The sequence below is a fragment of the Pangasianodon hypophthalmus genome, chromosome 15 (assembly GCF_027358585.1).
Source record: "Pangasianodon hypophthalmus isolate fPanHyp1 chromosome 15, fPanHyp1.pri, whole genome shotgun sequence".
NCBI lineage: Eukaryota > Metazoa > Chordata > Actinopteri > Siluriformes > Pangasiidae > Pangasianodon > Pangasianodon hypophthalmus.
In genome coordinates, this window is record NC_069724.1 from 6,972,261 (window position 1) to 6,986,945 (window position 14,685).

General features: G+C 37.4%; 1 protein-coding gene across 3 annotated transcripts in view; it reads right to left on the bottom strand.

Moving 5' to 3' along the window:
* rap1gap2b (RAP1 GTPase activating protein 2b) overlaps positions 1-14,041 on the bottom strand; it is a 45,383-nt gene extending 31,342 nt beyond the window's left edge. For all 3 annotated transcript variants that reach the window (XM_053240350.1, XM_053240349.1, XM_053240351.1), the window contains exons 1-2: positions 13,851-14,041; positions 5,696-5,731 (exon numbers count right to left, since the gene is read on the bottom strand). In XM_053240350.1, the coding sequence (XP_053096325.1) occupies positions 5,696-5,731; positions 13,851-13,894 (80 nt within the window). In that variant the 5' untranslated portion in view covers positions 13,895-14,041. The remainder of the gene's footprint in view (positions 1-5,695; positions 5,732-13,850) is intronic.
* Between the last annotated feature and the right edge of the window lie 644 nt (positions 14,042-14,685).

The window sequence follows — 14,685 nt, forward strand, 5'->3', positions numbered from 1 at the left end:
ATAATTACACTTTACCTTCAAATATAGTCATTAAAATGTATTTTTGTATTAATGTGTGAATCCATTTAACATCCTATCGTTTTATCCATGAGCCCTCCATTACAGGTTATGAAAAATGTACATTTTGGTGTCACACAACATTCACTCAAAGCTTCTACCTAAACACATTCACCCCTGAAATATTTGGAACACTCCACAAGTCACATTTTCAACAGGAAGTTGCATAGTCCAAATTTCCTGAAGTAAGTCATCTCATTCTTTTTTCTTTATTTTCAATGATTGTGTGATATTGATTAAAGCGGTCACTTTGAAAGTACAATCTTTTTACCCATTTTATATATTGGAAGTTAATTATTAATTTAAAACATTAATTTAAGTAAATCATTAGACTGTCCTTAATGTCCACATGCCATTAGCTTGGGCACTAGTTACACATTTTGTGTATTTGTTAATTCTGTGCTAAAAAATAAACAACCTCAACCCTGTTATTCATTTAAGAGCAAAATGCAGTCGTTGTCAACAAAGAAACATTACAAAAATGAAATTATTTCCGTTTCAAAGGCTAAATTGCACCGCAATCATGAAATCACCCTCAGTACTACAGCCTCTTCTCATGCTCTGTCATCTACTTATATGCTTAGCCAAGCAGAAACAAGAGGAATATCAGACTGATGTCAGCTGTGATGAAAAACTAAAAATAAAAACACAGCCGAAAAGACATCTCTGAGGTATTTGTAGCAGCGCCGTGCAACCTGCTGAAACATTTCCAATTAGCATCCAGGTTAGTGCTGACCTTTGCATGACATGAGCATACAGGATAACCTTTACCAGTGCAGTCCTCTAAGATCAGGGCAAATGTATAAAGAGTCACTGAGCACAACATGAAGGAAACGGCATATGGCAGAGTCTTAGCATGAGACTTCTATTTAGGCACTTGGAAATTTGCTGGGCGTACCCGAGCACATTGTATTATAGTGTTATGTAAACGGGCTGCTCGTAGCTGTCCTGCCAGCCTCTGTGCCTGGCACATGGAGTGGTGCACTCTGTTGTCAGGGAGACTGAACAGCAGGTGAAGACTGAGATGTGGAGATACCACCTGTTACCACTGTAACTGCTCGCCAAAGTGAACATAACTGGCTTCCAGTTACACAACACAGGCCATTATTTTTAGAAGAAAATCCACTCCAGAATCCAAACACTGATGGTCACATAAAGACCTAAACTTTTTTTCAGAATCACTCACATTACTGCTGATGATTCGTAGGTGTAACTTGTGCTGTGGACATGTACCTTCCACTTACTGCAAGTGTAATTCTATAAAACATGTTCATACCTGCTGAATTCTTGAATCTGATTGGTCAGAAGATGTTGATACCTTTTCTATAGCAGCAGCTCTGACAATAGGCTGCAAGGTTTATGTTAATGCGCGCGTTCTAATATGTTTCGTTGAGTAAAACATTGTTGTTCTAATTGTTTCTACAGTAACAACCTAAAAATGGACTTGTACGCTCCTCATAAATAGATTAGATAAATAGATTTCTGTGAGAAGATGTTTTTTTTACATTTTTGGAAGTATTCTCTACTGTTATTGCTTTGTTACAGAGGTAAATCTGTAACTTTTATTTTTCCGCCGCAGGAAAGTTTTCAGGACAGAGGACTTTGCGCTTTGCGCTTTCTCAGTATTATGACAAGCTGTGTTTTAGCTGTTGACGGAAAGAATTTTTATAGCTGGAACTAACTTGTTTCATGGATATATGATTCACAACATTAAATGTAGCTATAAATGGATAAAATGCATGATGCTTTGTTCTTTAATAAATTTCAAAAATGGAATCATTGGCAAGTTGCTGTGATATAAGAGGAATAAATCACTTTGGGACGTGCTGTTACTGGATTCAGATTAGAATCATAATCAACGTTGGGGTGGTAACAGTAACTCCACTTTGTGTCAGGCCACATCACACCACCCCGTTGCTGTTTATTTTCCTATAACATTACATGATTTATTCCTTACCCATCTTATTGTTTGTGGCTGAAACTGCTCTAAACACTTTACAAAAATGCCAGTTACCCCATTCACATCATTTCTCAGGGTAATGATAAAATTATTGCAGCCAGTCACCTTAAATTAACAAGGTGCCTGCGAGTTTCTAGCAGTTTTCTTCTCCTGCAAACACAGATACTTGTGTCACAAGTGACAACGTAATTATTGTAAGTTATTATAAAAGGCAGTTTAATCAGCCTGCAGTATCATGCTCCTAGGCTTAGTTTCATTTTCCTTCTAATGGGTTCCCAGTTAAGACACAATGTAGGAGATATCACAGCAAGTACTTCCAAAGCGTCCATCATTCTATGAAAGTAACTGTGCATTCAAGCGCTAGTTATAATTGAAGTATATCTCTTTGTGAGAGGTGCTTGATATAGATGAAAAAAATTAAATAAATAACACAAATTGCCCTGGTGTCTAAATGATTACGTATTGTTTCTCCCCTCAACAGGATCCAGCACTTTTTAAAACAATGCATCCAGCACTTTTTAAAACAATTTTACGCCAATGAGGTTATTACAGCATAGTTTGGCAAAAAAAAATTGGGCTTACACAGTGTTCCTCCACTGTGAGTGATCAGTAAAGAAATGTTTGCTGTAAGATGCTTGCTTCTTAAGTTTCATACTGAAGCACCAAGTATCATTTAGCTAACATTAACAAGATTAGTTTATCTTATCATTTGGACTGTTCTGCATATATGTATTAATGACCACAAACCACAAATTAGCAGAAAATTTTGAGCTTCTTGTCTATAAAAAAACAAAATTACCCGCAAAACAGAATAAGACAAAAAGAGACTTGAAATTACTAAAAATGTCCAGAAATAGGCCCGATACTTGTTCTATCTCATAATGAAAAATATTAGATAAATTTTGTCTTTATTCAGGATATTTTCACTTGCTAACATAACTTTTCGTGTATTACTTACTGTAATGTATATTATATAGATATACATAAATATTAGACTTAAAATAAACAAAAGGTCACAGTGTAACTGTGCCATATAACATCTTGGAAGCCATCTTGGAAAACAAGGATTCAATCCATCTCAAAGGCCCCGCCTCTAAAAATTTGAAAGTATAATTGTGTCAGAAAGCTGGAAATATTATGGATCGTAATTAAGTTCTGTTTTGAACTTTGTAAAGACCTACCCTTTTTCAAAATTACTCAGTAAAAATGAGATGACAAATATGGGGAAAAAAAAGATGAAAAAGGTTTTAGCTGATCATCTACAATTGTTGTAAGTTGAACATCCTGTTTATTTTTATTCACTGGACTGCATTTTATTTTCTTATTAAAGTTTGCTTATTGTGGTGGACTGAAGAGCATTACACATCTAATCAGCAAGGGATAATGGCTCAGGGCTTTAATGCATGCTGATTCATGAGCAATGCATAAGCACACAGGGGACATCAGAGAATACAGAGCCACTACAGGTTCAAAGAATTCACCTTATAAATGAGAATGCTATAAATAAAATGCACTCTGCTCTTTCTGTGGGCATGTGAGCCCACATGAGCAGACACTACAGCTGGAAATATTAAAATTTGCCTTTCATCGTGTCTGTTGGGGAGATGTGGCCGCCAGCATGAACTGAGGCTAAACAGTGGATCATTTCCATGTGTATGAGAGTAAATGGGTGTGAGACGGCCGTGTAGTCACGACCTCATTCAGCCAGTTCATCCCCACTTATTCCCTGCTGACAAATAGCACTTAGCAGTCCTTCAGAATTTCCCACGAGAGAGGAGGTGAAGAGTGTGTGTGAGAGAGAGAGAGAGAGAGAGAGAGAGAGAGAGGGGGTGATAAAAAAAAAAGCTGATAAATCACAAGTAAGGAATAAAACACGACTCGGTGTGCTTTTATAGAAAAATAATCAGTGACAGGGTGGTGTAATGGGACCCAACATGAAATGGAACCATAAGACAAAAAAATGCAGCATGTTACAGAGACACCACAAAGTGCAAAGCCCTTTGTCTTGAAGACTTTCCAGTGTCAGAAAACTTAAAGTTACAGCTGTACCTCTGACTGTTGCAAAGAGCTGACACTAGAGACACTAGAGTTTTTAGCTGTTTATCTGGAGTGCCACCATACAAGTTCCTGTGTAAGTTGTCAATATAGAAATGAGTATAGATTATTAGAATGAGTGCATTTATATAAATCTGTAATTTGCCCTGCAGCTGACACTACTGACCAATCCGAATCAAGCATTAATCAGCACTGTATTATAAAAATATATTTAAAGAATTAATTAATACCAATAAGGTAATAATTATATCACTCGACTTTGTAAAACATGTTTATTATTAATAAACTTGGGGGTATTTATCAAGGTGCAGAAATTAAAAAACTCCGAATGGGGAAAAAATGTGATCTCTGTGACTTTAACCGTGGCATGTTTGTTGGTACCAGATGGGCTGGTTTGAGTATTTTAGAAACTGCTGATCTGGGAATTTCATACACAACAGTCTCTAGAATTACACAGAATGGTGCGAAAAACAAAAAACATCCTGTGAGCAGAAGGTCTGCAGACTGAAACACCTTGTTGAAGAGAGAGAGAGATGAGAGGAAAATGACCAGACTGGTCTGAGCTGACAAGAATCTATAATAACTCAAATAAGCACTCTTTACAGCCACGTTGAGCAGAAAAGCAGCTCAGAATGCACAACACATCAAACCTTGAGGTGGATGGGCTACAACAGCTACAACAGAAGACCACATCAGGTTCCGCTCCTGTCAGCCAAGAACAGCAATCTGAGCCTATCATGGGCACAGACTCACAGGGACAGTTGAAGACTGGAAAAAGACCAGGTGATTTCTTTTCTAATCTTCATCTGTCCAGTTTGGGTGAATATGGCAACTCAAACCCATCTAACCATTTTCCTTTGACCTCTCTTATCAACAAGGAGTTTCCACCCACAGAATGGTCGCTCCCTCAATGTTTTTTGTGTTTTGCACCATTCTGTGTAAGTTCTAGAGACTGCTGTGTGTGAAATTCCCAGGAGATCAGCAGTTTGTGAAATACACAAACCAGTCCATCTGGCACCAACAACCATGCCACGGTTAAAGTCACAAAGATCACACTTTTTCTTCATTCTGATGTTTGATGTGAACATTAACTGAAGCTATTGAACTGTATCTGCATTATTTTGTGCGTTGTGCTGCTGACACATGATTGGCTGATGTATATGGCTGGAGCAGGCACATTTAAAAAAAATCCAGTTTATTAAAATTTACAGATTGATTTGCGTAGACCATGTTAATAACATAAACTGTAATCAAAGCACCAAGCAGAGCAATCAGTGGATTGTGCCTCTAAATCAAAGCTGCAAACCATTTTTGAACTGAACGTGTTCTATTTGTGTTCCTCGGTTAGATTACGTGATTGCTGAATGGAAATCTGATTGCGATAAGTGCCTCTGCATGTTCAGTCCTGACTGAGAGAGGTGGACCCTTTTAAATGTGTAGCTTTCCAGGCCCTTTTTTGTAGCTAGGAATAATGCTAATTACACACTCATCATCCTAGCGACTCTCCATTAATCCATCTCTATACAAATACACAGATAACTTATCAGACAGTCTGTTTTACCATGACTCTCTGTATGTGTGTGTATGTGTGTGTGGTGTGTTTACGGAGAGCAGATTACTCACCGGGTTCGAAGAGCAGTAATGGTAGATTTGTCAATCCTGGATTTGGATGAAAAGAGAAGAAATAGTTTAGATTTAGTCATCAAATGAAATGAATTGTGTCCTACATAGTTAAACATTTCCCCTGCTCTAACATTCCCGTTTAATCCAGTTCAGGCTTGTTAATTACCCGATGAGTTCAATCAGATGTGTTGTGGGCAAAGAAGACAGTAAATTGTACAGGGTGTGGGTGCTTCAGGAACAGGATTAAGAAGCACAAATGTAATAGTTTCACTTTTCATGGCCTGCAGAATTTTGTGTTTTCTCTGCTCAAACATGATACAGCAGATCAAGCTGTATTGACGTGTAGTCAGAGGCAGTTGGATGTACTGTACATGCATATAAACCTTGATATTAGGGACTAATCACAAGTTACAGTCCAAATTACAAGGTAGGGCTCAGAGCACATGCAGACGAAGTTATCAAAGGCATTTCTGCACCCAAACTCCTAACAAAATAAAACAGCGCAGAAGTCAAAAATAGATACGAAACCCAGGAGATATATACATAAATTAAAATAAAATGCAAACAAGAATCAGGGAGGCATGGACAGGGCAGAACTGTGGCATGATCTGCAGAAACCAGGAAATAAAACAGTAAGCATAGACCATATCAGTATCTTTGTAAGTAGATGCAGATGTGTTAGAACAACAACAAAAAAAAAACCCTGAAAAACTGACAAACATCCATATGTTGCCTATACACTAATACACTTTGTGACCAGAGCATAGCATGTAAGTAGATGTATATGGTACATATGCAGTAGTAAAAGCTTTAAAAAAAATTCATTATTTTAAAACACATTTATAATATTCATACTGTGTACATCTGTCAATTTATGTGCTTTCTTGTCATGATTATCTAAATAATGTCCATATTACAAACAGACACACAGATTATTAGTCCAACATGAATTTGACCTAGTTAGTATATGATCACTGAGAAAAATTAGCATGTTGGTGGTGTTGGTGGTCAGCAATTTGGCAGAAGTTGTAAGCATTTAGAGTTTAGTTATTATTACCTAGCTAGCATAATCAGATTGAACAAAATATTATTTAAAAAGTACTATAGCAGATGGCTAACACGAACCAAAGGAATCAATATACTAAGCACCAATATACTGTACATTCCAGTGAGAGGCTGCTTTTTTCTCAACACTAGGTCTAAAATGACTGAACTGAACAGAATGCTCTGTGGTTAGTCTCAGCACCCAGTGCCATGCAGCTTCTTCTGCATTTTCTGCATGATGCTAGTTCATGGGTCATCCTGCTTGCTATAACACTAATTCATGGCTTATTCTTGTAATGCTAATCCATGAGTTTGTCTATTTAGTATATTGCAAATTCAAGGATTAGCCTGTTTCCTATAATGCTAATTCATGTATTTGTCTGTCTTCTATGATGCTAATTCATCGGTCACATTTGAAAGGCTACAATCCACTTAAAGATGTAATAGAGGGCCAATTCTTCCGGATTGCATCATAAATTAGAAGGAAGTTACAGAAACAGCCTAACTGTTAAAAACGTCTTTTAACAAATACATTTATTGTTTAACCCATTACTTGTATCAATAGAATATACTAACAAGCTTGTGTATGAATGTGTTAAAGCACATGATTAGAGGCCCACTGTTGGTTTCAGGCTACATCTACTATGTTTATACATTGGGGAACAAAAAAAATATCTGTGAATACCTTTTTCTGACAATGTAGTACAGCAATCGAGAACCAATTTATGTCTAAAACTAACTAGCATGAGTTTGTGACCCGCCTATTCCCCCACAAAGATCCATCCATGTGTTATTTTGTTGTCTGTTCCAGTTAGAGTGAGGCAGATTCGATGCTATTCACAGTGACATGCAGGAAAGGTCATCCAACAAAACTGTCGTTCTAAACACCAATACACAGAAATGCCACAGTGAGATGTATCATACACATTAGCTACATAAGCCTGGACCCATATCAGAGAAAGTGATAGTGAACTTGTGAACACAATCAAGCTTTTACTACAGATATAGTGATCCTGTGGGTTGTTTTTTTTTTTTTTTTCTTTTTTTCTTTTCAGACATCTATGGTGCTACAGGGACACAGTGAAGTATATGGAGAGTTCATCACACACTGTGTTAAGCAGCAGAGGCTATGTGATAAGCCCAGGGAAGAAAGGGATAAAGTATAAAGAAGAGATCAACAAGAAAGTGAGTTGGAGAAGTGAGAATACATTTACATTTCACATTTACATTTAATGATTTGATAGCAGCCTTTATTGAGGCAGAAAACAACCCAAGTGCGGCGGAAAACAACTCATCTGAGGCAGGAAACAACCAAAGAACCCAGCTGTTAAAGGAGGTGATAGTGATAGAAAGCATCCATATACTGACCAGAAGACAGCCCTGGGAAATACAGAAGGAGTCACAACTAAAGTTTGGAGTAAGTGCTAGTACTCAGGAGTCTACACACACTTGTAATAAAGCAGTCAGTGACACTATGAACAATCTTTTTTACAATAATAATAGTTGAGCTGAACTGGAGCATCAGGTTTGTTCAATTTAATTTCTTTTAAATATGAACAAGGTATTGTTCTAATGTTTAACATGAAAAACTACAGCCAACATTTTATCTAGTAAATGAAATGACAGTGTGTAAACGGTTTCAAGTCTGAATAACAGCAAGTTTTACCGTCCATGAATTGAATGGGGCATAACTCATGAACTAGCAATATAGTTAAAAGGCTAACTCATGAACTAGCATTAAAGTTAATAGGCTAACACACGAACTAGCATTATAATCCATGAACTAGCATCATAGTAAACATGGAAACGCATGAATTAGCATTATAGAAAACAGGCAAACGCAAGCGCTAGCATTGTAAGAATTCGGCTAACCCATGGATTACATATTTATCAGTCACCTTGGTGGCTGTGTTAAAATGAATAGTACATTTTATTATTACTTGATTCCTGCCAAAAATCCAAACTTCAGGCAACAAATGCCAATGCAGCAATGTCTGAAACAGTGGTTATCAGGTTTTGTTAGTTTTATACATAATGATTTCGATCTGCAAATTACACAAGCCAATATCCATGGAGCTATTAGCATTTCACAGCTCAACATCCACCTTGCTGAAATATGTACAGGTAAGCTACAGTATGTATCTGTGTGAGCTAGACTATCTAGCCAGATCATATGATGTTTTACAGTATGTAAGCTCTGTATTAACCTTAAGATGTTACTTGGATGTGAATATATCTAAGTGCTGCTAATGTCTAAAGGCTCAGGATAATGTGTAAGGGGCATCTTTGCTAGATATCTAACTATGTAGCTAGAACCATGCATGAATTAACATGAGCTACGTAACGTTACCTTTCTTTATATACTATTGATAATAGGGGTGGTGTTCAGTTTAGCATACTAAAAAGTAATTGAAAAAGTAATTGCTCAAGTAGTTTTTCACCAAATGACTCATTGCCTCTTATATACTCTACTTGTGTAACTTTCAAGTTTTTACTTTTACTCACATGACTTATTGCTAAAGTGGCAATATTTGTACTCAGGTCAGTGTATGTTGTACACTATCCACCACAGCTTGCCTGTGAGTTTTAATAGATTTTATACGCAAGCATGTGTATTGTGAGAGTGGCTCAGGCAAGTGTATAGACACCTGCTTTATCAGGATGAAAAGTGAAACAGCACATTTTTCTACTTCTCGTTTTGTATCACATGTGAATTATTGCAAGTACCCTGTTTCATTTGTGCTTATTGTGTGTGTGTGTGTGGGAGAGTGTGTGTGTTTTGACCGAGTTACCGGTAGTGTGTTTTTGGGGCTTGCGGTTTGCCTGGGTGTGGTGGGGATGTGGGTGACAAGAAAGGAAGGGTGTGTATACGTGTGACAGATTTTCCCACAGCGAGTAAAAAAAAAAGCTGATGCACAAAATGTAGTAAACAGATGATCTGTGAGTGAGTACAAATGAGTTGAAAACATGGTATTTAATACTAGAAAGCAAATGTAGTCTGAAGACCTACAACATGAACTGATCCTTTTTTTACATTTTTTTTTAGAAAATTAACTTGCATACACTATCTGGCCAAAAGTATGTGGACACTTGACCATCACACCCATAAGTGGCCTAGACTGTTGACACAAAGCTGGAAGCACACAATTGCATAAGTGGGCTCCATGAAGATTGCCACGATTGTCACTGTTTAACCCTTCATTATACAAGGAGTGAAATATTGCAGGACTGTTGTTTAGTTGTTTGCTGTTATAGGAAAGTAACGATTGGGGTGGTATGAAGTGGAGTTACTGTTACCACCCCGAAGTTGATTATTTTTATTATAAAGTGTTTTATTCCTCTTATACCACAGTAATTGAGATAGCCCTCGTTGCAGAACCAAAAGTCCAAGGGGTGGAGCTGGACCTGATCCAACTCCTCCTATGAGGCTAACTCTAACTCTGACCCCTAACATCCAGCCTTAACCCATCAGACCCTGTACAACATGGAACAACAAACACACTTATCCAGCCTGAAACTCACTGAGTTGTCTCCATCCCATGGACAACTCCACCTAGGTAAGACCTAGATCAGGTCCAACTCCACCCCCTCGACTTTTGGTTCAGCAGCGAGGGGTACTTGCAGCAATTTCTCAAAAATCGCAATTTTTATTTGTTACAGAATGACATTTTGATTTTAACCATTTATCCATTTTTATGTTTAATGTTGAACTGTTATACTTATAGAAAATGAATCAACACCTTCTGACCAATCCAATCGGATTTGAGAATTGAACAGTGCTGAGGTATAAGTAACAGTGTTATACAGCAGGATTTAATGCCGATGCTATTACCACCAAGTCACCACTTCAAAAGACACTGCAGATCATCTTTTGGAAATGCTCGCCTTTCTTCTAATTTTGCAATTTAATGCTCTCTTTGCAGAGAAATGTCGCATCATCACCAATATGTGACTTGGACATACCAGAAGATTCATGTCTTCTAATTTAAGTCAGCGAGGAAATGTCATATAACAACCTTATATTAAGAAAAAAAAAAAAAAAAAAAAAAAAACCCAAAACCAAGTTCACTTGGCTCATGTGTTAGTTGAACTTGTCATGAAAAGCAGAACAATCTTGTCAGAACTGGCTTATCAGAATAAGCCTTTTTTAGCATTTACGTATGTTTATGTCACTTGTCATAAAGGGTTTTACATAGCCCTGTAAGTGAAGCATGATTTCTCACATGATTAATTTATTTAACATTTTCATTCTTTACAGGTAGAGCATATATATTTATTTTTCAAATGTGACTTTCTCACATGAATAATTGTTTTTCACATGTGATTATATAAAACACATGATGTCATGATGTGATTTCAGGGCATAAATGCACCTTCACATGTTTTTCACCTGTGATCACATATTATTCAAATGTGAAATATACTTCTTGCACATTTCTGCTGAGCTCCACCAAGCTACATCCATGGAGGTGACTGTAAGTTTCAGAAAAGGGAAGCAATGAAAGTTGTGTGACACACAGCTGTGTGAGAGAGAGCACAGACTAAGAAGCTGTATTTCAGCAGCACAACATAAATAAACCATTCACACATAAGTCTAATGGCTATGACTGAAGCAACTATATGCCACTGCTCTGAGACATTCAGTCACACACACATACACATATATGCATCTCCATATATCCACAAGGAATTATAATAAGAAACATAGACCCTGTAATGAACAAAAGTACTGAGATTTCTACACCAAATGTAGTCAATCTGCCAATACATATTTGGTGTCCAATGTGAAAAAAGTGATTCCAGTTTTCCAAGATGGCTGCCTCCATAATGTTAGCTAAACAGTGACCTTTTTTTCATGTTTACAGATGACAGCAAGTCCCATTGTGCCCTAAACCAAATGTGTGTGCTATCCTTGAAGAACTAGATGTGGTGTGAGACAGATATTTTAAGTGTATAGATATGTATTTATGAAAAAGATTTTGGGTGAGACTTCAATTACCTGTGAGTTATGTTAGCCTCATAGCTCTAGTGCATATCTAAAGACATAAACATGCCTTGGTTGACTGACTACTTACAGTGTAAGTGTAAAATTGTGTACAAACTGACAAGCAGAGGAAACATCTTGCATCAAACTGGATTGCCCATCTCCCATATATTTAAATATACATTTCAAATATTTAAAATATTTGAAAGTCCATATAGAGGAACTGAGGAAAAAGCAGGAAGAAAGACTAGAAGCACAGCTTGTGCATGGAAGCGTAGAGTAATGCTAATATCTCTTCTGATATTTCTCCTACATTATTAACAACCTGGCTCTGAAGAAGACCTGAAGCAAAACAGTAGATATGCCAAACTGAACAGAATGCTTGGTACACTGTTAGTCAGAGTGTGATACATTGTTTCTGTCATCACCTGGCATTAAACACACACTCAGTAGTCATCAGAGAAAAAGGGAGTCTGTAATGGACTTTAACCAATAAGTTTGGTACATTCTTACAAAAATGAGTACCTTAAGGGTTCTTTGGATGGTTAGCAGTTCTAGCTTTCTAAAGAGGTTCTCCATTGAACCTTTCCTGAAATAGAAACCTTTTGTTGTAATCTTGTTGTATGGACGAAGTCTAGATACTAGATGGAACGCTTTTTTTTTTTTTTTTTTTTTTATAAGAGTTTATGAATGAAACATTGCAGCCATTTGTTCAATTTCAGAAATGGCTAATTGAGCCTGCAAAAAAACTAAATTAAAGTGGAACTTTCTTATCATCCGAATGAGTTCTAATGTACAAGTCCGCCTTCAAACTTTGGGCCACATCTCCTGCCTGAGTCTGATACTTGTATGCAGTGATGAGCATGAGCAAGTGTATTTGAGATGCTGAACAACTCAGTGAGGTTTGAATGTGTGATTAGCTGTAACTGATCACTACTTGTTAGCAATTGTTAGTTCCATTAGCATTGTAGCTCTAGTAGAAAACTAAAGATGTAATCATCATTAAAATATCTTGGTGGATCTACTGTAGTATAACAGATTAAGTGAGTAAATTTCATTTTGAATAAAATATTTGTTTAATAGTTTGACACTGTTTATTTAGGGTTACAATAGTCTCGACATAATTGATTGCTCACTCAGGTGCCCCATAGCATGCATTTGTGTGCACGTAAGAGACAGAGAACCCAGATTTATAGTGTCTGATGCTGAGATGCTGACGTGCTAGACAGCAGAGCTTTATGGTCTGAGCACTGAAACGCTTGAGCAGACAGAAAAGCAAGATAAGACTAAAATATTAATACACTTCATAAAAGCATGTTGTAACTGTTGGTAAACATTTTCAGAATTATCACTCACACAATCTACCAGTACTGTTCATCTTTGTGCTACTCCACATTACTTCTGTTTAAAACCAAGAATTATTAATAACATTACTTCAGTGAGCATTACATATGACTTCAAAAAGTGTAATGGTTTTGGGCCAATCATATACAATTTTAGGTGATGTGTTTCTCAGAAGGTGCATGCAAAGGCTAGCTATCTAGATGATGTAGCTAAAGTTATTGATGAATGAATTTTGACATTGAAGATTATGACATATTTTGGCAGATTTAGCTGCTATGAAATTTAATGAGGATATGACGATGCATATCAGGGTAGTTGGGATGGCAGGAGGGCCAGGGAGCATTGCCAATTTGCATTCACATATATTAACACAATCTTCAGTGAGGTTAAAGGTGTAGAAATGTTCTAGGCCTTTTTAGTAGGACATTAAAACTATTGGTTACAGGATCAAGGGTACACCTAGCTCAAAAAAAATTGTGTGATGAACCTGGGCCATATGTTTCCATGCTGTAGCTTTTATAATAGTAATACTTGTTAAAACATTCCCTATACTTTTATTTCACCTCTGAGTAAAAAGGTTCATGATCTTGATTTAAACCCATGTTCATGATAATAAAAAAGATGCATGCAACATAAAACTCTCATTCAAATCATGCACACACAGTTTCTGTCTCACCTTTACACACACACACGCACACACACACAGCATCTGCTACACACATCCACACTCTCTCTGGTTAGCGCACGGCTAGCAGCTGATCCTGCTGCATGTGAGACACCTACCATCCAAATCCTCCGAAGGACACGCTCCTCTTCCTCCTCAGCATGGTTGCCTTCTTTCCACTCTTTGTTCGCCTCCCACTCTCGCTCCCTCCACTGGATGCTTGCTCCCTTGTCTCTCTGTGGTGTGGTGTGTAGGTCTCTTTCTGTTCTTCCACTAATTTTACTTCAGCCTCCACCCTCTCTCTCTCTCTCTCACTGTGTGTGTGGCAGTTTTAAAACCTGCACTTGCTATATGTTGCCACTCCCTCACTTTAGCACTCAACTCCACACATGCTGAGAGTGAGTGAGAAACAGAGGGAGGAAGGAAGGGTGGGAGAGGTGGGGCTGGATGCAGTCGTTGCTCTCTCTATCTCTGTATTTCATTTTCTCTCTCACCACTTTCTCTGTCTCTGTCAGTGGCCCTCTCTGGGCCTTCCACTGCTGGAATGAATAACAGGCCAGTGATTATTAATGAGCTTTATATGTGTATTTATTTATTGGGTTAAATTAGATATTGATCACAATCACCACTTCTCATTTTAGTCATCATCCTTTATCTAATTGCTAATAACCACAGCCAGTTACTACGTGAATGGGCTAACTGTAATTTGGCAGACAGACAGACACAAGTGAAGGTTTTCTGGTTTTATTACAATCTATACTGCCTAATCAAGCCAGGCAGATAACAAAGGATTGGCATACTCTCAGACACTGAAGAGAGACTTCACAAAAAGTATGTTAGACAGTCTGCATTATTTAAAGGAAGTAGTGTGATTGCAGATGAGTGTCATTAGTAATCAGGTGAAGAGCTCACTTTGCAAACTGGATGGGATTCAACATTTAAGATTCAAAGGTT